Here is a 27,308-nt window from a genome sequence, read left to right on the forward strand (position 1 = left end):
AAGAATAAAAACATAATCCTGCATAACTTTTTTCCCCATTCTATATCACCTAGAAGCCATCTCTAAGCACACAGCTTCAGAATTCTGCTTTCAGAATCATGAATCACCAAATTATAGCACAAGCACTATCAATCCTAGAGAATTTTATTGTAAGATTTTGTGTCCAAGAATTTACACATAAAATAACTTGTATTTGGAAAAATTTGAACACAGTCAAACAAAAATGAAGATGAGGGATAAATTAAGAACTTTCCCTCTCATATACCTAATTTGTAAGGAAAAATAAGGTGGTCATTTATATTTCAAAACCACCAACCTTTTCTTTTGCTTCATAAATTTCCCAAAGACAACATTTTGGTTGTTTTTTTCCAAGGAATATGAGATGGGATAAGGTATTGAATCCACTACTGTAAAAAATGGTCAGTCTTATTTTTATTAATGGTTAATGATAAGGAAAATATGGGTCACTAGTGATTGTAGAGAAAATAATCCTGAAAATTAACTCTGAACATTTTTCAACAGAAACAAAAGGAAAGGTTTTCATCACTGACAATGTAAATGATTCTGCCCAAATAATGGAAACCAGCTGATCTTGCTGCTGGCTCTTGCTTGTTAATCATCAAGTCAGAGGTAGAAGTTCACCCTGAAAAGCAATTCATTTGAGGACCAAGAGAAGGTATCCAAAGGACAGTGGAATTATTAAAAGATATTTTTAGTAGCCTAATGATTTTATCGTATGTCTGTGAAAGATAAATTTGCATTGAAAGGAGTTGTGTATACACATTTTTGTCCAGTGATTAGAAGAACTCTTCCAAATAAGTTGTCTGGGTTCTGGCCTCCGCCCATGCAGGGCCTGGTCCCTCTCCTCACCCACCCCTGTCATCATCTTACTTGCTCTTCTGCTACCTGGTTCCACACTACAGAAGTACAGGGGCTCATAAAGGCCCTTGTCCTGAGCGCCACAAGATAGAGTAGAAGTGAGCAACAGAAAGAGGGCCTTTCTCAGGCTCCTCGATGAAAACTGAAGCTCAGTGGAAAAGGGAAGAGAATCTCTGCAATAAAGGCACACCAGACCACCGTACTTGGCAACTTGGAGGGATCATCACCTCCCATCAGAACCTGCACTATCTTCAGGGGAAGGGCAACTGGAACCTGCAGTAGAACCTTGCAGAGTTCAACCCTGCAGGAGGACAGGGAGCTCAACTTGGGACTAACAGCCAGAAATATGCCTCAATCTCACAGGCCTGCTACTGGCTTGCTGAGACTCATTGACTTATCCCTGCACACGGCCGCCTACATTGTCTACTGTGACAGCAGAGACACACCCTGAAGGAGGCCCTTCATTTTATTTTTTTTATTTACAAAAAAATTTTTTTCTCTTATTTTTAATTCTTAATTTTTATTTTTTCTACTCTTTTCAAATTTTTATTTTTCTCTTTTTTCTTTTCTCTTTTCTTTCTCTCTCTCACTTGTTCTCTCCCTGTCCCACATTGCTCTTCATCTCCCTTTTTGTTCTTTTCTGGACCAAATTCAGATTTTTCCTTTATTTTTCTTTTCTTTTTTCTTCTCTTGATTATCATTAGTTTTAAAGGAAAGTAAATACAGTATCTAGCTTCCCTATTGCTGTTAGGTGGTTCTGTTCATGTCTTTGTTCTTTCATTCTGCCATTTCCTCTTCCCTTCAACAGTTTCTTAGAGTTTGTGTGATTTTCCTATGTCTTCTGGCCTCACTGCTAATCCTTCCTGATCCTTCTACCTATCTGTCCCTCCCTCCCAAACTCCTTCTAACTCCCCATCCCAGAGGGTAAAGTTACTGTATTGAAGAGTTTATTCACTATGAACATATGTTGGGTTGGTCCTCGATTTTGATTTAATTCACACAGTTCAATGTAATAGATTAATAACTACCACAAATTGTCATTTTATAAGCTGTCCTTGATGCTATGATGTTGCTGATTGTATCATTTGGGCTAAGATGTGATTGCTTTCCTGGTATAATGAAAATGAGATGGCCTCAGAGTCATTACAGTCTCGAAACCTAAAGACCAGCTATATCCAGAAGACACCTCTGAAAAGCAGTCATTCCACAAGGGTACTAACTAAATACGAGCAACAAAGATACCTACAATAAGCAATTTTGAAATATCAACCCAGGAATTAAACCAAGGACAGTACCAAAAACAAAAATGAGAGGACATTTAACCAATTCACAAACTCAGACTTCCACCCCAAACAAAGCAAGTCCTGGGGGAAATGAGGTGGAAAAATAGGATAATCAACCACCTGGACACCCTGAACTGATAGCACAGGAAGTAACAAAACAAATGAATGAAGCTCTAAAAAAATTCAAAGCAGAAATAATCTCCCATATAACTACAGAGACGATGAGCAGGGTGAAAGACATGATTAGAGGCTCTAGAACAGAAACAGATAAAAAAATAGATGAGATCAGAAACATGCTGGAAGCCATGAATGTCCAGTATAAGAAAGGAATGGAAACCATGATCACTCAACATAAGAAGGAAATGGAATCCATGAAGCAGATTCAGATATTCAGGAGATTAAAAACTCCATTGAAAGAATGCAGATCAGATTAAGAGAATCCAAAGATAGAATATCAGATATAGAAGACAGGATTGTGGTGAAGGACCATGAAAACAGAGATTTCTTAAAAATAGTGAAGGATCATGAGAAATCAATCCAGCAGCTGCTAGATGATGCAAAGAAGAATGACATAAGACTGATAGGAGTCCAGGAAAAAAACAGGAGAAAGTACAATTGACATAAATAAACTGTAAACCCTAAAAATCTGTTCACAGAAGTAATATTAAAAAACTTCCCAGACAGAGGTGGAGAATTGGAAATACAGATAAATGAGGCATATAGAACTCCAACTAGCCATGATCAAAAAAATCTACATGTAGACATATAATAGTCAAGATCCCAGAAACCCAAGAGAAGAACAAAATCCTACAGGCAGTTAGAGAAAAGAAATCACCTACAAAGGAAAGCCCATCAGAATCATGGCAGACTTCTCAACACAAAACTTTATATCAAGGAGAGCCTGGAGTGACGTATTTCAAGCCCTAAAAGAAAATAACTTCCAACTTAGACTGTTGTATCCTGCAATATTATCTTTCAAAATCAATGGAGGAATGAGATACTTCCATGACAAAGAACACCTGAGAAATTTCATAAAAATCAAACCAGCATGCCAAACAATTCTAAGCAATATCCTAGAAAAAGACAATGAGGGTCACAACTCCATGAGGCTCAACAGTGGGAAGCCATGAGGCAAGGTAAGAAACTAAAGGGAAAGGGGGAAAAAATAAGAAATAAAAGAGCCAACAACAGTAAAACATCATGACAAGGATGAGTCAATATCTATCAATTATAACTAGCAGTGTTAATGGCCTCATTTCACCAATCAAAAGAAATAGACTGACAGAATGGATTAAGAAGCAAAATCCAACAATATGATGTATAAAAGAAACACACCTAACTCAAAAAGAAATTCATAGACTGAAAGTAAAAGGATGGAAAAAAATTCTCCACACAACAGGAACCCAGAAAAGAGCAGGGGTAGCAATCCTATTTGCAGACAAAGTAGGTTTCAAACCAAAGTTAATTAAGAGAGACAAAGATAGTCACTACATCCTTGTGAAGGGAACAATCCAAGAGGAAGAGATGACAGTCCTAAATATATATGCACCAAATACGAATGCCCCCAACTATACAAAACAAATATTAATGGACATGAAAAACCAAATAACCACTAATACAATTGTAGTAGGGGGCTTCAATACCCCACTATTGGACAGATCATGTAGAAAAAAATTAACAATGAAATTCTAGAACTGAACCAAGCTATTGAACAAGTGGACTTAATAGATGTTTACAGAGTATTCCACATCACAAAATTAGAATGTACATTCTTTTTGGCTACACATGAGTCATTCTCCCAAATAGACCACATGCTAGTTCATACAATATGTCTAAGTAAATTTAAAATAATTGAAATTACCTCCTGTATATTATCAGATCATAGTGCAATAAAATTGGAGATCAATATCATAAGAAACTGCAAAACTCCCAGAAACACATGGAAATTGAATAACACCCTCCTGAACAAACTATGGGTCACAGAGGAAATTAAAGAAGAAATTAGACAGTTTCTACAAGTAAATGATAATGCCAGTACAACATACAGGAATCTATGGGACACAATGAAAGCAGTTCTACTGGGGAAATTCATAGCAGTGAATGTCCACATTAGGAAAACAGAGAGAACTCAGATAAATAACCTAATACAGAACCTCAAGCTCCTAGAAAAAGAAGAGCATAACAAACCAAAAGCTCGTACAAGAGAGGAAATTATAAAGATCCGAGCAGAAATCAATGCAATGGAGACTAAGAGCATGATACAAAAAATCAATGAATTGAAGAGCTGTTTTTTTGAAATTATAAATAAAATCATTAAACCTTGAGCCAACCTTTTCAAAAAAAGGAAAGAAAAGGCTCAAATACATGAAGTTAAGAACAAAAAAGGTAAAGTCACAACAGACCAGTAGAAATCCAGAGGATCATCACTACCTACTTTGAGAACCTGTACTCTAATAAAATGGAAAACACAGAAGAAATGGAAGATTCCTAGATACATATGAATTGCCAAATTTAAATGAAGAAGATATAGAAATTCTAAACATCCAATTACAATGAATGAAATTGAAAATGTAATAAAAAACTTACCAACAAAGAAAAGCCCAGGTCCTGATGGCTTCACCGCTGAATTCTACAAGACATTTGAAGAACTATTACCATTAGTCTTTAAACTCATCAAGGAAATTGAAAGGGAAGCAGGTATCCGAAATTCAGTCCTGGAAGCAAGTGTTACTTTGATTCCAAATCCAGGGAAAGACCCATCCCCAAAAGAGAATTACAGACTAATCTACCTAATGAATATAGATGCAAAAATCCTCAAGAAGATACTGGCAAACAGAATACAGAGAGTCATCAAGAGGATCATACACCCTGACCAAGTCGGATTTATCCCAGGGATCCAAGGATGTTTCAACATCCATAAATCAATAAATGTAATACACTATATTAACAGAGCCAAGGACAAAAACCATATGATCATCTCAATAGATGCAGAAAAGGCATTTGACAAAATCCAACACCCATTCATGATTAAAACACTACAGAAAATTGGAATAGAAGGCCTTTATCGCAACCTGATTAAGGCTCTCTATGAAAAACCGACAGCCAACATCATACTAAATGGTCAAAAACTTAAAACTTTCACGCTAAAATCAGGAACAAGACAAGGATGCCCACTATCACCACTCCTGTTCAATATTTTCCTGGAAACATTAGCCACAGAAATTAGACAAGAGAAAGAAATAAAAGGAATAAAGATAGGAAAGGAAGAAGTTAAACTGTCATTATTTGCTGATGATATGATACTTTACATAGAAGACCCAAAAAACTTGGTCAAAAGTCTTCTAGACCTAATTGACAGATTCAGTAGTGTAGCTAGATATAAGGTCAACACTAAAAAAAATTAGCCTTCTTATACATAAATAGCAAACTCACTGAGAGAGAAATTCGGGAAACAATTCCTTTTCCAATAGCATCCAAAAAGTGAAATATCTAGGAATCAACCTGACAAAGAAAGCAAAAGACCTCTACACTGAAAATTACAGCACTTTGAAAAAGGAGATCAAGGAGGTGATAAGAAAATGGAAAGACATCCCTTCTTCCTGGGTAGGACAAACCAATATAGTGAAAATAGCCATACTTCCAAAACTACTATATAGATTTAATGCAATGCCAATTGAAATTCCAACAATATACTTCACAGAACTAGAGAAAGCAATCCAAAAATTCATTTGGAACCAGAAGAGACCTAGAATAGCAAAAGCAATTCTAGGCAACTGAGACATAGCTGGGGGTATCACAATACCCAAATTGAAACTATACTACAAAGCTACTGTGATAAAATCAGTATGGTACTGGCAAAGATACAGACCTGAGGATCAGTGGAATAGATTAGAAGATGCAGAAACAACTCCAGACATGCTCAGCCACCTCATCTTTGACAAAGGAGCCAACCACCCTCATAGGAGGAAAGATAGCCTATTTAATAAACGGTATTGGAAAAACTGGATTTCAACCTGCCAAAGATTAAAACTAGACCCATACCTATCACTAGGCACTAAACTAAGATTGAAATTGATTACAGATCTAAATATTAATACAGAAACACTAAACTTGCTGGAATATAAGTTAGGTAAAACTCTTGAAGACATTGGCATAGGAAAAGACTTTATGAACAAAATCTCAGTAACATGGGAACTAGCAGAAAGAGTCAACAACTGGGATCTCATCTTATTAAAAAGCTTCTACACTGCAAGTGAAACCACCAACAGAGCTAAGAGACAACCTACAATGTGGGAAAAAAAATTTCGCAGCTGTACCTCTGATAAAGGTCTGCTATCTAGAATATATAAAGAATTGAAAAAAATCAGACCTCTCAAATTCAAAGACCCAATTCAAAAATGGGCATCTGAAATGAACAGACATTTCTCAGACAAAGAAGTAAAAGCAGGAAATAAATATTTGAAATAATATTCAGCATCACTGGTCATTTGAGTGATGTAAATGAAAACAACCCTGAGATTCAACCTTACCCCAGAAAGAATGGCTGCTATCAAGAAATCAGCCAATAACAAATGCTGGCAGGGGTGTGGAGAGAAAGGAACTCTTCTCCATTGTCATTGGGAGTGCAGAATGGTGTAAGCACTGTGGAAATCCGTATGGAGATACCTCAAAGAACTAGGGCTAGAGGTCCCATTTGACCCAGTTATTCCCCTGCTGGGTAGCTTCCCCAAAGAATTAAAAAAATCATACCACTGTGATATACGTGCACCCATGTTTATATCAGCACAGTTTGTAATAGCTAAAGCTTGGAAATAGCCCAAATGCCCATCAACTGGAAAAAGAAGAAACTGGATAAAGAAGATGTGGTTTTTTTTTATATAATGGAGTACTACTTAGCCATAAAGAATGAGAAAATAGATATATTTATAGCTGAATGGATGCATATTGAGGCCATACTCTTAAGTGAAATAAATAGGGCACATGTGTAAATACTGAATAGCTTCTATAGTGTGAGAAACTGAAAGTGTAAATACGGATGAAAATGATTAAAATGAATAATTGACAATTTGAAATAGGGAAAGTTTCAAAGATGTACGGGTGGTGGGAAGGGAAGGGGAAAAGGAAGAAAGGAATGGAAAAATAATTAGAAAAGAAAATAACTGGAAACGAAATCTATGTAAATAGGGAAGGGTGGAAGGGGTGAAGGGCACACATGTAATGGGGAAAAAAAATAAGAACTAAGATACATCATGTACAGGTACAAGCACCCAATGATAAATGTAAACGTATTGTATACCTAAAATGTATCAGTAAAAGAATTTAAGAAATAAGTTGTCTATTTATGAGTCTATTTAAATCCATCACAAAATAAATTAATTTCATATCTCGCCTAAAGCTAAGATTTGCTACTTTCTGTTTTATAGAACATAATTTTGTCATTTTTTTTTTTTTTTGGTACCAGGGATCCAACTGGGCTTGTGAGGCAGGTGGCAGAACCACTGAGCTAAATTCCTGGCCCAATTTTGTCACTTTTTAATCAGTAGAGTTGAAGATAATTTTATACAATGTTATGGACACATAGAAGTTCAACTGAGAGAAAAGCATTCAGGGAAGAATTACGGGAAACTGGTTACACCTCACTGAAGTTGCTTATAAAGAAACTCATGGGGCTTGAATTCTAAGCTGGAAAATCTAGTGTTAAATCAAATGCCTGATTACCTGCCATAGTTCTATCAGCATGCTGACAAGTCATCAGCAGCCACTTACTTCCCCATGACACATTGGTTGACACTGAAGGCACCAAAATGTTTGGTCCCTTGAAGGGGCTGGGGTGAAGCTGTGGAGCATGTGTTGTCCATGCCTCCTTTGCCTAGCAACAGCAGGTGTGCACATACATAGGACAAGGAAGGACAGGAGGCCTACAATTGGTCAGTGAGTGTGCTCTTCACAACAGCAGAGGGAAGAATTAAACTAGAAGAATAGTGTTTTTGAAAGCACTTTTACAGGTTTCATGATTATTTATGTCACTCAGTATCGTTTCATTCATTCAATTCCTAACATGAGCTTAGGATTTCTGTAAGCATTGCTGTGATAACAGCTCCTGCTCTGAACTGCAGTAACCTGGTTCTAAGGGCATGTATAACCAATGCCTGAAATGTATTCAGAAATGTAAGTCAGAAGGACAAATTAAAATCAAATGTGTAGCACACAATGTAATTTGTTTTATTGCCTATAATGTGAAGAGTTAAAGTATGGATAACTTTAGAGGCTGAGGTAAATCTTATACATTATACATTTTGATGTCAATGTAGATCTTAATATAAATGGATCAGAGTACTGACTATACTAGTAGATTGTAAGAAAGACAAACTTTTTTTATATTAAAAAATGTAATGCAACCCACAAGGCATAGATAAAAATGGATCACACATTAAATTATGAAGCCAACATTTTCCACTACTTAATATACAAGAGAATGACATAAAGTTAGATTGTTATATTAGGGCTTATGAAATGATAGACAAAACATACTAATAATAATTGGATAACAATAGCAACTCTTTTATAAGAAAATATACCAGAAAATATGTGGTGGAGGAAAGCTGCTCACCTTACAGTAGCCAAGGATCAGAGAGATATTAAAGAGACCCTGAGGGAGGAAGGGGCCAGGAACAATATATACCCTTCAAAGGCACACTCCCAGATATATACGTCCTGCAACTGGGCTATATATCCTAATAGCCCAGATCATTCACCCATGGATTCCTCAATGGGTTAATCCATTGATGAGATTGATACCCTCATGATTCAGTCACCACTCTAGACCCTACCCTTGAACATGGCTGCATTTGGTAGATCATTTCAACTGGTTCTCATTCTGGACTGCACATTAGATTCATTTCTGTAGAAATTAAAATTAAATTGAAAAGAATGCCACCATACTGCCTGCCAGATGTTCTGATTTAGCTAGTCTGCAGATTGGATGGAAGCAGCAGTGTATTATTTCAAAACTTTCCAGAGAACACTAATGTGATCTAGGCAAAACCCATTGCAACAGGCCAAGAAAATAGGGCAGAGGCCAAGATGTCACGAAACTCATGGGCAAAAAGATTCAAGGAGTAAAATAATCAACTATTTTTTGAGATTTCAATTTGATTGAAAGGACTATAAGCAGTGATGGTGAATAGTAGATGAAACAAAGATTTAGGTAGAATCCAAATAAGCATGCTGGGGCATTGGCACTTGTGTGATTGACATCACACACAGAGTTTATGCACTCATATTTGTACTGATTAAACAGGGTCTTTTCTGAACATAGGACTGGGAAAATTGTTCCTGGTTAAATGGAATAAAAACATTTTAGTAGTACTGCGAGCAATGGATAGGAGGAGATAAGATTAGAGGCAAGGTGCCTGCTTGTCTAAAAATGTGAAAATAAACATCAAGAAGAAAACTCAGCATTGGGAATAAAACAGTGTTTCTACCTCACAGAAGAAAAAAATAATTAATTTTGACTTGGGGATAAATTAAAGGAAACCATACTAGAGAGAATGGTATTTGAGGACACAATTGAAGAACATAAATGTTTTCAAAATTTTTAAATATTAAAGAGACAAAGTGAAGTACCTGATAGGTAATATCAAATCTGATGCAAATGGCCTCATGCGTATTTAAAAACGCAAAGGGAGGTAATTCATTACCAACTTTACTCATATAAATAACTAAGAGATTCAAAGACACTCAATGACTCAAAGATATTTCAGAAGAAAAATCTCAGGGAAGGAATGGAACATGAAATGAATTACATTTTCTCAATTTTTCTTCCTAGAATTGCCTCTTGGCTATCCTATAGCTGTTACTTTATGTCTGTGACACAAATTCTGCATAGCTTGAGACATTTTTCTCCAAATTGTCCACATTCTGACACGGAATTTACAGGGCACAGGAAAATATGAAAGCTTTAATTTAAAATCTCCAGACTTAACCAAGACTAAAAAAGAAGAAAAATAAAACATTCCAAGGCAATCATTGGTTAAAAGGGTAAAATATTCTGTCTAGTTTGTAGTCAGTGTACAGCTTCTGCATGGCCACTGACCAGCCATCACAATCCACTAGACCTAATGGGGGAACCATCCCTAACTAACAAAAATATCACAAGGTTGTCCTGCAACAGCCAAGAAGTCACACTGATTCTTCTGCATTTTTGGAGGGTGGTGAGAAGGCCCAATGATGGCACAATCTTGAGAAAGTTTTAAAATAAAAAATAAGTGCAAAGAATTTTGATTTTCCCTTAACTACTATAAAAAGCACAAAATGGCATCTCACAAAATGGGACCTCAGCTAAGTAGCTAACAACATGAGTGGCATTTTTTATGTTGGTTTTTGGGGGTTGGGGGTTTTTTGTTGTTGTTTTTTTGAGATACCAGGATTGAATTTAGGACCTTGTGCTTTCGGCTTTCTAGGCAGAAGTGGTGCCACTGAGCTAAATCCCCAGCCCTGGTTTGTTTTTAATATGAAGTTCATACTACAACAACTTTGGATTTAAACTATGATTTTATTTAAAATTATTATTATTGGGGCCGGGGATTTAGCTCAGTGGTTCCGCCACCTGCTTCGCAAGCGCAAGGACCCGAGTTCGATCCCTGGTACCAATATATATATATGTATTATGGTATATATATATTTTTTGGTACAAAAAAATATATATATATTATTAGGTACAAAAATATATATATATTATTATGGTGTGTGTATATATATATATGTGTGTGTGTGTGTATATATATATATATATATATATATATATATATATTTTTTTTTTTTTTTTTTGGTACCGGGGATCGAACTTGGGTCCTTGCGCTTGCGAAGCAGGTGGCGGAACCACTGAGCTAAATCCCCGGCCCCTTAAAAATTATTTTTAAGAGCAACTTCAGTTTAAAAACAATTTTGGCATAATAAAATTATCAGCAAATTTTACAGAATAAAAAAATCTATTACATACAGTTGAGTTGAGCTCTAGGCTGTTTTAAGGAAATGCAATTTCTTTTGTTTCTGCAGCCTTCATTGTGAGACTGACATCATCCAACACTTCAGAAGTGCCCCTCTCTGGGAGTGTCAGGGTTGTACCCTTTGTGGTTCTTCAGTCCCTTGTGTCTCTCTTTTGAAAGCAGTTTTATTTCTTGATTCAATGTTGGAATTTTGAATGAATCAAGAAATATAAAACCATAAATCTCAGGAGTTGTAAAAGAGCTTTAACAAGCTATCACTCTGGGACACCAGAATGAACTCAGTTCACTGGACTGACATAAAACTCGACATTTTTCATTCAGTTTCTAATTCAGTTTATCAAGACTGCATAAACAGAAAGTGAGGAGGGTTTGAATGAGGACTACTCAAATGCTGATTTCTCATCTTTTTCTTTAAGAGTTTTATAAATTTTTAAGACAAAATCTTGACTGCTTCCCATGTTTAATATTGCAATGTTGCTGTAAAATCTTTGTAAAAAAAGAAACCCCAATTAAGTATATGCATGTATGCTATTTACTACGTAGAATTTTTCCACCTGAATTTAAAAAAAACTATAAAGACAACAAATTGTAATTATAATGCTTTCACACAAAATGATATATTCCACTGCTTTCCATTATTATTCAAAATCAAGCCCTCTTTGCCTGTGGATTAGTTACTTCACAATGTTGTCAACCATATATAACTTAAACTTGGTAAGAGCTTTGCTTAAAAAAAAAAATTAAAGGATGCAACAAGTTTTCCAGACACATTTAGCGATCTTGCAAACACTGGGGAAGAGAAATGACAGCATGAAAATCATTTGAACTCCACAAATTCTACAGTCATGAAACTCATTCCAGGGACCAAGGGCCGAGTTCCTATGTAGAGATACATTTTCAGTCATGCCCTGCTTCTGTCTAACACACAGGAGAAGAATCAAGTCTGAGTATCTCGGTGCATAGTCCTGTTTGTTTGCTTGTTTGTTTTGTTTTGTTTGTTTGTTTCCAGTACCGGGGATTTAACTCAGGACCTTACACTTGCCAGACAGGCACAATGCCACTGAGCTAAATCATCACCACATAGTCCTGTTTTTATACAGCTTCCCTCAACACTGTTCATTATTAAGATTAGCACTGGGATGTAGGTATTTGCTTCCATCCCTGGTGAAAGAACTTTCTCTGTTCCATAAGAGAATATCACTAATAACAGGATTATTGTTTCACACATAAAAAAAGGTAAAAATGAACAAAAGATTTTATAGTTAAGGGTCTGGATTTGTATCTTGGATCCATTAATTAATAGAATGAGACTGAATATTATTAAGCACACAAAACAAAACAAAAAGTAGTTCACACTGCATAGGTTTGTTTGTAAGTTTAAGTACAACAGATTATGTTAATTAGATAACCTGGTCCTTAACATATATTGATTTGAATTGCTGCAAGATAATGTTTGTTTTATTAGTATATGACTAATAAAAACTATTACATCATTAGTCTAGTATAAATTGAAACAAGAAGATTGTTTTATGCCTGCTGCTTAGAAAAATACATAAAATTAAAATGTAAACATGTTAATGATAGGCAATTAATGTAGACCTTTCTTTTTGGATATTAGAGAAGTACTAGAACAAGCTTGAAATTAAATCCTGATAAGATAACTTATTTTAATATCTGAAATCACAGGAATACTGTTATTAGGAGATTAATCTGGACTCAGTAAATTAATTAGGTATAAACACATGCAACAGGTTCTCCAACTTCATTCAGGTGTATTTATTTCTGAGCACTAGTTTTTCCTTTGGGGTAGTATTTCACCATGTTGCTCAGGCTGACCTTGAACTCTCTTGAGTTGAAACAATCCTCCTGACTCTGTTTCCTGAGTGGCTGGGGCTACGGGTTTCCACCACTGTACCCAGCCTGAGAACCTTCTTTACTTCAGATGCTACAATATGATTGGTGAATAATACAGTTATGTTCTTTACACTCACAATCTAGAGGAAGAATTGAATGCAATAGTTAATGTGTACCAGTAGGACCTTATCCCAGGCAGTGTAGAGAAGGAAATGCTTCATGGACTTCTCCCTGGAGAGGTGAAATGTGAACTAAGCTTTAAATAAAGAATACAACTTTGTCAATATGGAGGTTCATAAGAAGGCACATTCCAAAAATGACAGACTGCAGGGAAACCTCAAAAATTTTTAGAACTAACCAAGGAACACTTGTGATAAAAAGGTATAAAGCAATGCATTGTTGCTAAAAAAGAGAGTTTTTTAATACACACAATTTTACTAGAAAATTTTAAATTATATATTGAAGTCCATACTTTGAATGATCTAGAAATGTTTAATGAAATGCATCTTATGGTTTTAAAGAGTAAATACAAGAGTAAAATCTTATTCCTAATCTTTCTATAGTGCTGTCATAAATACAATCCTGCTTTGCTGTGGGAAAATTATCACCCCAAAAGGAAATATGCCCTTTTATACTGAATACAAGATTCTCCAGAATGATGTGTAAGAATTTTGTTCTAAGTTTTTTCATTGAAATCTCAAAAAAATGAAAAGAAAAAATACAAATGTGATGTCTGTTAAAAATGTTTCATTTAAAGGATGTTACAAATTTTCATTTTCTTGTTACATGCTTTATTTTTTAGCTTTCTTTTTTATTGCATTGTTAGTTTCGATTATCTTTCAAAATCACAACTTTATTTTAGAAAAAAACGTTTAAACATCTTGCAGAAAGTGTTAAAAATGATCAAATGCCTTTATTGCTTTGCTTCTGACATGCTTAATTAGGGACTCAATGATTTGTGACGTTTTATTCAGTAAACTTTGAAATTGAGCTTACTTTGCATATTAATGAAATATACAAAGCAATCTAAGCAAAGAAATAAATTCTAAGTAAAGTGAAGATTTTTAATGAATCAAAAACAAAATATACAAAAATATATATTTGCTGTTTTACTGTCTCTCCTAATAGACTATCAGATCTACAAGAGCAGAGATAGGTCACCCTGTAATTCTATGGGCTCCATGAACTACCTAAAATGTGTTCTGTGAAATACACGTTGAAAGAATTAAAGAAGGAAAGGACTTAGGTCTATGAAATGATTTTTAGGTAAACATAAATGGATAGTAGTACGCAAGTAATCCATGTTAAAATTTTTGTCTTGGAGTCATTTCTTTCTTTTCTTTTCTTTTCTTTTTTTTTTTTTTTTTGTACCAGGGATTGAACTCAGGACCTTGCGCTTGTGAGGCAGGTGTGGTGTCACTGAGCTTAATCCCATTTGGCAGAATAAATTGGGTAAATATTATTGGTAGTTTCTGTTATAAGCATATACTGAGTTTATTAGTAGTTCCTTCCTAGGTCTTCACAAAAGTCACTGTAGCCAAAAACAAAATTAAGCAAGCTATGAACACAGGACTAAAGTCAGTATAGGCAAGAAATAAAGCTGAGTAGACTCACTGTAGAGAAAGCAGAATTGGAACAAGTGAGCAAAGCTGGATGCTACCTTATTTTTTACTGTGTGGATTGAACATCCTGGAAATGTCATTCAGCTCAGTTGTATAGAATAATACCAACTCTGAACACACATATTGTTGACACCTTTATAATCATATGGCAATTTCTTAAATCTGTATCTCCAAAGAAGGCTAAAGAAAGAAAATCATATTGCTGTGTTAAAAGTGGATCTTTAAGAAGATCTGACCCAAATACTCTGGCCATGTTACCCCACATCATTAAAAAGAATAAATGGAATAACTTTTCATTGTCATTATTTAAAAAATCTTAAATCATGCAAAGATTTTCATCAATACATCTTAGAGCTGAATATTAAAATTATTCTTTCCTTTAAAATATTATGTTCTTGAGTCCTAAACACAAGAACCTAAGAAAATGTGTTAATGCTGTTGACATTGACTCAAATTAAGATATGCAATTTTAGAGTCAGAGGAAATACATACAGAAAGATCTGCTCCCTTCAGTGTTAGAGAAAAATTTATTTCAACTAGGCTCCTACAGCAATTAGATTAACTTATCTATTCAAATAATTTCAGGAAAACTCAAGGAAGTAAATTCAGGTTAGCTGGAATCTGAAATGCTTAGGGAATAGCAATAGACAAAGCAGTTAGAGATAAGAAAGGATAAAATGGGCCAAATTCAAAAGAAACAGTAGATTTTAAAACTCAAAAGTCTCTTTTTCCTTTTTTTCCTGTTTTTCATCTTACACAGTTTTTCAAGCTATTATTCTGGAATAGATAATTAATGTCAATCAAGAACGAAAAGAGAGTCAATATTTTCTGCAGATAGAAATGAACATGCTTTTGAGAACACTTTCAAATACAAATTGTGATGGAAACATAAATCATGCTGAGTGGGAGAGGGCTGCAGTTTCTTTATTAAATAAATACCACAAATCTGTGGAAAGTTCATGGGAAAATTATTATTACCCTACGACAGCTTCTCTAAATTTTACTTTTGACAAATCAAGAACCTCAACAAGAAAAGAGAGAAGATTTAGCAGTTTCATCTGCTGTTGGACTATAGGCTTTTCTAAATTAATATTGTCTAATATTCATTTTATTAATATGATACTTTATAATTTTCTAAGAGCCTTCACACATCTCCACACATTTTACCCTTCCTATAAACTTGTGAGGAACACATTCCAAATGTGTATATACAAATATATAATGAACATTGTCTAATAAGTACATGGGAAAACTTAATCTATGCGGGACTGTTTGAAGTTACAAAATACAAATAGCAGAACCCAGATCTCTCACACTGGAGATTATAAAATTCATTAAATTTTCATTATATCACAATCAAGCATGTACATTTCAACACAAATGCCAAAAACTACTGCAAATTATTTAATCACATGGCACCCTTCAGTGAAGATGATTGTTAAGTTGGCAAACAATGAATGCTATCCACTTAGAGGTGAACAACAAATACATTAAAACTCAGAACTAATTTGGTAAGAAGCAGTTAACTTCAAGGTGATTAGATTCTATGGTGCTCTGATGGTAACACTCACCTCTTTTTGACGGTACTTAATGGCCAATTTTAGTCTTGCAAGATCATTTCCACTTTGCTCTTCAAGCAGACTGTTGTCATCTCGGTAATTAAGAATAATTTCCAGTTCTCTGGAACTCCTCGTCTGATCCAGGAGGTCCTTCGCAAACTGCTTGCATTGTCGTGACAGCTCCTCATACTCTGACTTGAATTCATTTTCCACTTTGCTCAGTTCCTGGAGCTCCCAACTGAGTTGAAAGGCTGTGAGAAAAGGATCTTCGCTGGACAGTGCAATGAGCGAGGGACTGGCCAGGGCCTTGTAGATGTTTAGTCTGGAACGCGAGTGGCGGAGGCTGTCCACATCTGAGCTGGAGACGCATTCCACACAGTTACAGCGGACCTCGTGGGGTCGGGGCACAGAGACGCCTTTCTGGACTAAAAGTTTTATTATCTCGTAATTGTTTGTATGGGCTGCCAAAATGATTGGGGTGATATCGGGAGTAAATTCAGAAAACTGCTTATCAAGGAGTATGGGAGGTACCTAGGAGAAAGGAAGAAAGCAGAGGGGATGAGTATTTACCCATTTGTTCAAGTCTGTGAATTTCAAACAGCATACTATTGCAATGTTGAACAAAGTTCATAAATCTTTTGCTAGATTATTTTTTGCAAGAGAGATACATTCTTTTCTCTAAAGAAAAAAAAAGAAAGAAAAAGGTTTTCTAGTGCGACGCATTTATTCTTTCTGTAACCTGAATTGTGACATTTTATGAAATCTTAAAAAAAGGTGGTTAGAGAAATGTTTTTCTCGATAAAAGCATTTATTGCTCCCAAGTTATTTTCTGACCATTTTGCTTTCCTTTCTCCTAGATGTTGATTTCCTAAATAATCATGAACTATACTGAACTACAGTTAATGAGTTGTTTTAAACTCAAGCACTTTCTCTGCAATAGTAGTCTTTCAAATCCTCAGTGAAGATTTTTAATTTGTTTGTTTGCTTTTAATTGTCTGTTACCTTCTGCCTTCTTAACATTCGCACTAAGATTAAAGGTGTCAGCAGAAATAAGTGGGCTAGCCTCAGGGTTTCTTTTCTATCTTTTTTGGGGCATATTTTTCAGGTGACAAGAGATGTTCCACTTCTAAGATTAATGTACTTTAGAAAGAAACAAACACTGAACCTGGTTACCAGTGTGAACTCCCATTGAATGAGGTCACCAATGTGTTTACCCATGATTTCCTTTGAGTTATACTCTTGGGATGGTAATGAAGAAAATAATAATACTTCTAGGTTCATTAACTCTTGTCTTTTATTACTCATATTTTATAGATAAGTGGGATAAGTGGAAGACCTGTGATTCAAACCCATATCCACCTGTCTGACACCCTAGTCTGTAGAAATAGCGTGCAAGTCTGTATACTATGTTGCTTTATTATTTTGAGTTTAATATTCTTGATGGCATGGAGTCCCAGAGACATCTGTGAAAAATACATGCTACATAAAGATAAGTTAAGCAAAGCAGAAGAAATATTAACCACATATTACATTAAAATATGATGAGGATGATATGTGAAGAAAACCACAAAAAGAATTAATGGAAAACGATTGTCAAGAAAAATGATACATATAATGAAGCTTCAATTACAGCACTTTCACATAGAAGTATAATTTTTATATGTGAGTAATTAAACACATATGTCTTGAATTCATCTAGCCATTTAGAATATCTGTTTTGTAAGAAACACTATATAAATATTAAAGTGAATACATAAATATTAAACACTATATAAATATTAAAATTATTTACTTAAAGGGTTATTTTAAGATGCATGCCATAAGTTGATAGTAAAGATGGCAACAAACTATTCTAAAAATATGTTTACAGGCCTATTTTGAGGGGAAAATGAGAGGAAGTGTGCAGGAAAACAGAAAGGTAACTCAGAGAAGAGTATGGAGTAGTTCATAGCTGCAACTCCAGTGCTCCAAGAGTAGTCAGGGGTAGGAAAAGCAGATGCTACAAGCACAAGGTTAACCTGGAAAGTACTGGCAGCCCCAAGTAAACAAGGGACTGACAGTCTCTTCTGGCGACACCCATGATCCCTGCAAGCTTTGAATCCAGTGGGGGATATTGTCTGAACATTACCCCTCTTGCTTGGTAGAGTAGCTTTGGAGGTCAAATCCACTGCAGTGCTCACCATTTTTTGGAGTCCTATAAGGAGAACCCATCTAGGGAGGGATCTTATTGATTGGGATTGAGATACTTTGGAGATCAGTCAACACAATTCTAGATCTCAGGGGACAGACAGTCTGTTGCAGTGACTGGGTGGGAAAGAGCTAGGAGAGATAATCATGGGGGTGAGGTTCAGACACAAACTCCAGAGAAGTTTAAGCTGCACAGAATTCAAGCTGTGGAGGGTTTGGTAGTGGGTGGCACTGTCTTCTGTAGTGAGGATCAAGTCCCTTCATTTGTGGTTTTAGGCACCTGGGTGAAACAGTAGCAAGACTGAAGCTGGTAGGTTAACGTCCCCTCCAGCACAGAACTGTTCCTTCCACTCTCCGATGTGTTTGCGGAGATGCTTCACCTTGTACATTTGCCACACTACTGGGTGTATGGACTAAGGCAGCCTCTGGAATGAGTGTACATTTAGTTTGTCCACATTTTGTGAATCTAATTGCAGCTAGCTGATGTTTGAGATGTGCATTAAAAGAAAAAAAGCAAATATGGGGAGAAAATTATTAACATTGGCACATCCCAGGAAGTATTAACTGGCCAAGCCTGGGGAGGAACATGGGGCAGATCTCAGCCAATGTGCAGCACAAACCTGCATAGTGACAGCAGACAGCAAAAACAGCAGGTCCCAGCTGCAAGTCACTGTCCCCTCTCCCTGCCTGGGAGACTCCAATAGTTAAGGAACTGGGAAGAACCTTCTCCAATTCCAGCATCTCAGGTAGGAGGAAGTTTTTGCACTCATTTTTCTTTTCTTTTTTTTTTTTTCCTTATCTTTTCAAATTATATTTACTTCTGTAAATTTAAAAAATTATATCATTGTTATCTCTTACTCTTTGCTTCTCCCTTTTTAAAAAACACTTGTTCTTTAGTTTGCCCTTCCCCACCTCCTCTTTTTAAAATTGTTTTATTATTGCTTTTATATTTTTCTTATCTTTTTAGTTTAGTCTATATTATTTTGCTCATTTCTATTGTTATTGGTGGTATGGTTGTTGATTTTAATCATCTTTTTTTACTTACTTCTATATCATTTGTCTTTGTGTTATTCTTACTGTGGTTTGTTTTCTCCTCTGAGTTGTACTGGGGGTCAAACTCTAAGGAGAAGGCTGGACATTATAATACTCTCATGAGTATTCTGAAACCAAACAATAATCAATATACTCACAGCTGGCAAAATACACTTCAAGCCAAAACAGTTAGCAGAGACAAAAAATATCACTAACTTTTGATAAAGACAACAATCCATCAAGAAGACATAGTAAGTGTACATGCATCAGATGTTGGAGCACTCATCTTCAAACAATCACTTAAGAACATAATGTGAGAAATGGACCATAGCATAACAATAGGGGGAATGTCAACACTGCTATTAAAAATAGGTAGACTTCTCAGACAAAATAAATGTAAAATAAAAAGTGCAGTATTCACATACAAATTGACATATAGACTAATGGAGTAGAAGAGAAGACCTGGGAATAAACCCATGCATCATCAAGTATCTGATTCTTGACAAAAGATCCAAAAACATACACTGGAGAATAGATAGCCTCTTCAAGGAATGGTTTGGGTAAACCAAACACCCACCCTAGAGGATGAAAACTAGATCATTATCTCTCACCTTTTATAATAATCGACTCAATGTTGAAGACCTTCATGTAAGTAGACTTTAACGTAAGACCTGAAACTTTTTAACTGTTAGAGGCAAAAAGGGGAAATTCTTGGAGATACTGGCAATGATTGCCTGCACAGAACTGTACTAGCTCAGGAAATAACAGTAAGAATTGACAAATGAGATTACATCAAAGTAAAAAGCTTCTGCACAAAAACAAAAAGTAAAAGCTAGCTCTCAGAATGGAACAAAATTTTTTTTCACCTGTCTTAGTTAGTTTTCTCTCCTTGCTAAGAAAAAATTCCTAACACTCACAAGTTAATAAAAGAAGGTTTATTTGGCTTACAGCTTATAGAGGTTTCCATCCATAGTTGGCTGGCTGTAAGGCAGAGTGACACAGTGCAGAGAGGACATTACAGAAGAGAACTAGTTCATGGCAGTGGAAGACAGCAAAAGCAAGCAAGGCAGTTTAACAGTGTCTTTCTGCCTCTTTTATCTTATCCAGGCTACTTGGGGTGGGTAGAACTCATACCCTTAATCCTATTGCCCTTAAATCTAGCACAGCACCATGAATCAATCATACACTCTAGATTCAGCCTTTTTTTTTTTTTTTAAAAGTCTCACCTACAATTACATGAGGCTTTGAGGAGACATCTAGACATGAGCCATAACACCATCTATTCATCTGACAGTATTGATATCCAGAACAGAAAATTCAAAAAATTCAATACCAAAAGATCAAGTAATTCAATCAATAAATGGGTGGATGATCTGAACAGACATTTCTCAAATGATGTACAAAAGGCAATAATTACATGTGAAAATGTTCAACATCTTTACTCATCAGGAAAATGAAAATCAAAACTATACTGCTATTCCATCTCACCCCAACAGAATGGCTATCAAGAAAAAATATTCTGATGAAGATGTGGAGAAAAGGAACCCTTCTACATTGTTGAGGGAAATGTAACAATGTAGCTACTATGGAAATCAATGTGGAGGTTCCTCAAAAGCTAAAATTAGAAATAACATATGGTCCTTCTCTACCCTTTGTGGGTACATACTTGAAGGAATCAAAGTCAGAATACAGTCAATATATGTGTGCACTCATTTTTACTTCAGAAGTATTCACAATTGCCAAATTATGGAATCAGCCTACATGCCCATAAAGAGATGAAAGGATAGAGAATGTACAGTTTATAGATATGGTGGAATATTATTTAACCATAAAGAAGTATGCAATCATATCATTTGCAGGAAAATGGATGGAACAATAATAAATTATTTTAATCAAAATAAGACAGAATCAGAAAGGCAATCATGTGAAGTAGAAATCGAGCTATTAAAGAAGGAGAAGGGCGTTGGAAGGGGGAAGGGGAAAAGAAGGATACAGGGAGGGATCAAATATGTGCAAGTGTGCAAATGTTAGGGGAAACCCATTATATTGCTCAATTATTATGTTCTAATAAAAATGAAAAAATATTGAAAGAAATTTAAAAAATAAAATATGCTTATGAACATTGGCGGTGGGCCAGGTATGGTGACATACTTCTATAATCCTAGAACTCTGGGAGGCTGATGAGGAGGATCACCCATTCAAGTCCAGCCTGGGAAAATTACCAAATATGTGAGGCCTTTTCACAAAGCAAAAAGTTAAAAAAGGGGCTGGAAATATAGCTCAGTGCAAAGGCCCTGGGTTGTATCCCTGGTACTAGAGGGAAGGAGGACAAGAGGAAGCAGACGTTTGTTGAAATAGAATTTTACATTTCAGTGGGATCAATACATACTTTATTACTTTCCAACTAATTATCTTCCCTTTAAAGATGCAGTAAGTTTGAATTTAATTATACATTAAATATACAGAAAAAAATTTCAATAGGTATTCAATTAACTAGAAGGATTTATTGTAGATACTTAGGGACAACAAAATAATAAAAGCAAGTTTCTATGATAATAAAAGTAAGTTCTGAAATATTTAAATGACTGATATAATTTGAAGGAGTTTTTTGCATTCAGTACAATTTCATCCTAGATTTCTACACTACTTTTCAGATGTCAAAAATTTTTAATTACCTATGAAACACAATTTTGAAGAACATTGTAGAAAATTTTATGAAAAATGGCATAATATGATCATCTTTAAAAACAAATTTTTCAGAAAACTTCCAGTATTATACTATTAGATAGATATATAGCTACCTATTTGATAATAGTCAGTAAATTAGTATGAATTTAAAAATTTTAATTATGAATATCTCCAATTTTATCTTTTATAACAAATTTTAGTTTCAAAAGTAAATTTTGAATGGAATTATTCTGTAGATCTACCAATAAAAATAATTTATTGGTCAATAACTATAAGTAAATTTTAACTATGTTAGAGTTTTCTTACTTAATATTTGTCTTAAATTCATCATTGTATATTGTCTTTACCACTAATTCCCTGGAACCCAGCTGGTCATAAATCACTAGACATTGGGAACTGTTTGCCTAGCTTACTCCACATGAAATTCACCTGAGACTCTGATGCAGGTACGCAGGGAAACACTAGTGTTCATCCAGGTCCTGGAGGGCAGGTTCAGGTCCTCTCCATTCCATTAAACTAACAACTAAATTAAAAAAGACTTTAAAACTCGTTGTTGGTTATTGAGTACTAACTTTGTGCCTGTATTAATTACTATACAGTATTTGAAAAATCTAGGTTTTTATTATTCTATCATTTACAATTTTCACTGCTATGGTTTAGATAAGATTTGCTTCCCAAAAGTCAATGTGCTGGCTCATTGGCCCCCAGGTGACTATATTGAGAGGTGGTAGAACCACAAGATTTAGGGCTAACTGGGAAGTGACTGGGTCATGGAGCACCACATTCATGAATGTGTTCATTTCTTTCTCAGAGACTGTTACTTCCCTTATGTCTCACAAAGCTCCTTTGCCCCCAGGGGCTTTTTCCCTTTCCCTTCCACATTGAGTTGACACATGATGCCCAGCAGAGAAGACTCTGGAGTCATGATCATAAATTTCACTGACTCAGGATTCTTTCTTTATTTTAAAGAATATATTGTGATTAGTTGCCATAATCATTTTACATTTGTTGAACAAGTATGAGATACATACAGGAAAGTGCACAAATGTTAACATACATAATGTGGTTTTAATAATACTAGCATAGCATCTTTTGAAGGATGAATGAAAAATTGGGATGGTTGAGGACAAAGGAAAAAGCCTGGTAGTGTATTCTGAATTAGAGCTGTAACAATGGAAAAGGTAGAGCTGTGCTGGACTCTGTTAAAGGGTGGTGGTGGGGAGATAACAGAAGAATGGGGTAGAATTAATAAATGATAAATGCAAAGGTATCGAGGAGAGATCTAGTTCAGATTCCCTGGAATTCCTTTAAATTCAGATGTTGATGTCAATTTTCCCAATGCTCAATTGTTTAAAAGAGAAACGTGAACACAAATGAAATTCTAAAGCTCAAAGATGTTCCATTGTAGGAGCCTCTAATAGCACAATTGTCAATACTAGGCCCTAACAGAAACTTTTACTGAAATTGTAAATCCAAATAGGGCCAGTGGCTCTTCCCCTCTCATCTGCCTTTCTGATCCTAAATAAAATAAGGGATGATAAAGGAGTAATACTTTCTTTTTAATTTTCAGTTAATTAATTATCACTTTAAAGGTATTAATTTGTGAGGCAATAGGGCTGGAGATGTATGAATAAGGCCTTGGCTTTGATCTCTGCTGGCACAAGGAAACAGAAGAAAACCAAATAAAACAACAAACAAAACCCCAACATTTGTGGGGTTTAGTGCAGTAATTTGATACATGGATAAAATGCATAATGAAGCAATCAAGCATTTCCATCTCCTTAAATATTTTTAAACTTTTATGAGTCCATTATAATTGCATATGTTTGCAGGTTATACTGTACCATATCTAGAGGAGTGCATTTTACTGACATCTGGGGAAAGGTGAAACTGCCCTCTCCAACTTCCTCCTGCTAGGGGGAATCTGCAAAGCTGAATCCATGAGGATTCAAACTGTGACTCTGTGACTTCTGTTCCCTTGGCTCCTGCCACTGAGACATTTACCAGTTTGTTATCAACTTTACTGTCTATTCAGACTCAGAATTTTAAAAAGTCTACAATAGGAGACATTTAAACTCAGGATCATTTAGAAAAACCCAGAATTTGGCCTTTCTGCTCTTTCTCATGCTTTATTTTCAAACCAAACTATTGTTTCCATCCCTTTCCTTTGCTTCCACATCTTCAATATGCAGCTCTTTTTAATTCCTTTTGAAGTTCTATTGTTACACATAAAGAGCATATTTACATAAGATGTAAAATAAGAGCTATTGTAAATGCTCAGAAATATTACTGAATGGCTTTCATCAAATCATATTTTCTGTATTTTCAAATTTTCCATCTGGCATAATTAAAGACTATATGAATATCATGAACATGTCTCTGTAGATAAAAATTGTACTGTGTTTGATCTATTTTAGCTGAAATAAAATCTATAGATATGAAAGTATTATATCCAGGCAAATAAACATACATGAAAATATACACTCACATTATTAATTTTTAATAAACAAAAAAAAATTCCAAACATTTAAAAAGCTTTTCAAGTTACTGAGTCACACATTTCACTCAGCAATCTACAACTGAGAAAAGACAATTAAGATAATAAAATCCAATAGATGCCTTTTTAAAAATATGGCTTGAGTTTATTCTACTTTCATTTTCTTTATACTTCATGAGTGGATAATTATTCAGTACCTTTATCTCAACTTTACCACAGTATTAGCTATATTACTAACTGAATCATTTTAATATCAAAGAACATTAAAATTATTGACACATGATAAATCTGTTAAATCATAAACTGAATGCAAGTTTTAGCAATTATCCAAACGCTTCACCTTGACATGAATCAGAATCAATCTGAGGCAGGTATTTTAAAGTCTAGTGCCTGATCTGAAATGAACAGACATTTCTCAGACAAAGAAGTAGAAATAGCAAATAAATACATGAAAAAATGTTCAACATCACTGGTCATTCGAGAGATGCAAATGAAAACAATGCTTATCCCAGAAAGAATGGCTGCTATCAAGAAAGTAACCAATAACAAGTGCTGGTGGGGTTGTTGGAAAAAGGAACCCTTTTCCATTGTTGGTGGGAGTGTAGACTGGTGCAACCACTATGGAAATCAGTATGGAGATACCTCAAAGAACTAGGACTGGAAGTCCCATTTGACCCCACTATTCCACTGCTGGGGATCTTCCCCAAAGAATTAAAAGCATCATACAACAGTGATATATGTGCACCCATGTTCATAGCAGCACAGTTTGTAATAGCTAAAACTTGGAAACAGCCCAAATGGCCATCAACTGGAGACTGGATAAAGACAATGTGGTTTTTTAACAAAATGGAGTGCTACTCAGCCATAAAAAATGAGAAATTAGAGACATTTATAGCTAAGTGGATCCACATCGAGGCAATACTCTTAAGTGAAATAAATAGGACTCACATGTGTAAATACTGAATAGTTTCTCTGGTGTGAGAAACTGAAAGTGTAAATAAAGACTAAATGTATAATAGGTAATGTGAAATAGGAAGAAAAGGGGCAAAGGGGCAAAGGGGAAGGAAGTGGGAGGGCTAGGGGAAAGGATAGAAGGGAATGGGATTAATATGAGAAAATGGAAAAAAGGAACAAAATCTTTGTAAATAGGGAGGACTGGAGGGGTTGAAGGGAGGGCTGGGCAAGGGTGAAAAACAAGAACCAAGAGAGACTATGTAAAAGTGCAAATTTCCAATGATGAATGTCATTATATTGTATACCTAAAATGTACCAATGTTTAGAATGAATAGTCGATAATGTAAAATAGGAAGAAAAGGTCCAAAGGGGTAGGGGTAGTGGGAGGGGCAGGGGAAAGGAAAAAAGGGAAAGGAAAAAATGCTGAGAAATGGAAAAAATGGAAATAAAGTCTTTGTAAATAGGGAAGGGTGGAGGGGATGAAGGGAGGGCTAAGAGTGGGGAAAAAATAAGAACCAAGATGCATTATGTAAAAGTACAATTCCCAATGAGAAATGTAATTGTGTTGTATACCTACAATGTACCAATAAAAGAATGTAATACAAAAAATAAAAAAATAAAAAAAATAAAGTCTAGTGCCTGATATTTCATCCAAATATATATATATATGTCTCTTTATCACTAGAATATACATTTTAGAACTACTAGTACTGAAGTATAAAATTTTAGGAGAGACATTCATCCTGAAGTGACCTAAGAGTATTTGTTCCCTTAAATTCAATATCTGTTAAAATGGTTTGTATATTCATATAAAATTGTTTGGCATATTCAAGATGCTAAGAATAAAAACATCCATAATTTAATCTGAGACTTTTCTTCATTAGCAATATTAGGTGTGAAAGTCTCTTAAAATATCTGTACATGAAAAACAATATTCTTGATAACTTGAAATTTCTATGAGTTAAATATCTTTTCTATATTCCAGCAGATAGCAGAATACTAGAAGCTTTATAAAACAGGTGTTCTTTTTCCAAGTGTCTCAATAAAAATTTCATTTCTTAAATTCTATAGTTTTGTTTTAGCTTCAAGTTTTTAATCTAATTATCAAAGATACATTTTTAAAATTCAGGATTATAAAATTAAATATCTGTCTCTTACACCCAGAGTGATTCACTAATTCAAACCAACATAAGCAAGTTGCAATTTAAAGTTATATTTTGTTTCAATTTTTTTGCCAGTTTATTCGGTGTTGTTCCTTAGAGCAAACACTCCTGTGCAGTCGACTACTGCTGAATGGCTGCATCATTAAATATACAGTGGTGCCTTAGCTCATGAACTCGATTCTTTCCAGGATTCTAATTGCAAACCCGTTGGATGAGAACCAAACCAAATTCAATGTTTAGGTTTAATGTTGACCTTACATTTGATCTGACATCTGGTGAAAATTTGATCCAGAAAATAATTATAAAAGTAGAAAATATGTACCAAAATAAGAAAAAAGAAGAGAATCAAGGCATGGGTACAGGAGGAAGAGAGAAAAGGGAAAGGGGATAAAAAAGGAATTAAGATGTGTTATGCACATGCACCGACTTCACACAGGGAATGTGAACATTATGTACTGCAAACATGTACTAATAAACTGAAATGTTTTAAAAAATCCAATCAACTACTATGACAGATATAAAGGTTGTAAATCCAGAGTTATTAAATATTTATGTGATGTATTCATTTTTTGGAAATCTGAG

At 35.0% G+C, this 27,308-nt stretch overlaps 1 protein-coding gene across 4 annotated transcripts in view; it reads right to left on the bottom strand.

The window, feature by feature from the left end:
- Positions 1-27,308, bottom strand: part of Trpc4 (transient receptor potential cation channel subfamily C member 4) — a 246,401-nt gene that overhangs the window by 119,512 nt on the left and 99,581 nt on the right. For all 4 annotated transcript variants that reach the window (XM_087199594.1, XM_087199595.1, XM_087199591.1 and 1 more), the window contains one exon: positions 16,218-16,736. In XM_087199594.1, coding sequence (XP_087055720.1) covers positions 16,218-16,736 — 519 coding nt within the window. The remainder of the gene's footprint in view (positions 1-16,217; positions 16,737-27,308) is intronic.

This window comes from Heterocephalus glaber, unplaced genomic scaffold (assembly GCF_053883595.1).
Source record: "Heterocephalus glaber isolate CG9 unplaced genomic scaffold, H.glaber_assembly_v1.0 deba00001720, whole genome shotgun sequence".
In the NCBI taxonomy this organism is placed as follows: domain Eukaryota; kingdom Metazoa; phylum Chordata; class Mammalia; order Rodentia; family Bathyergidae; genus Heterocephalus; species Heterocephalus glaber.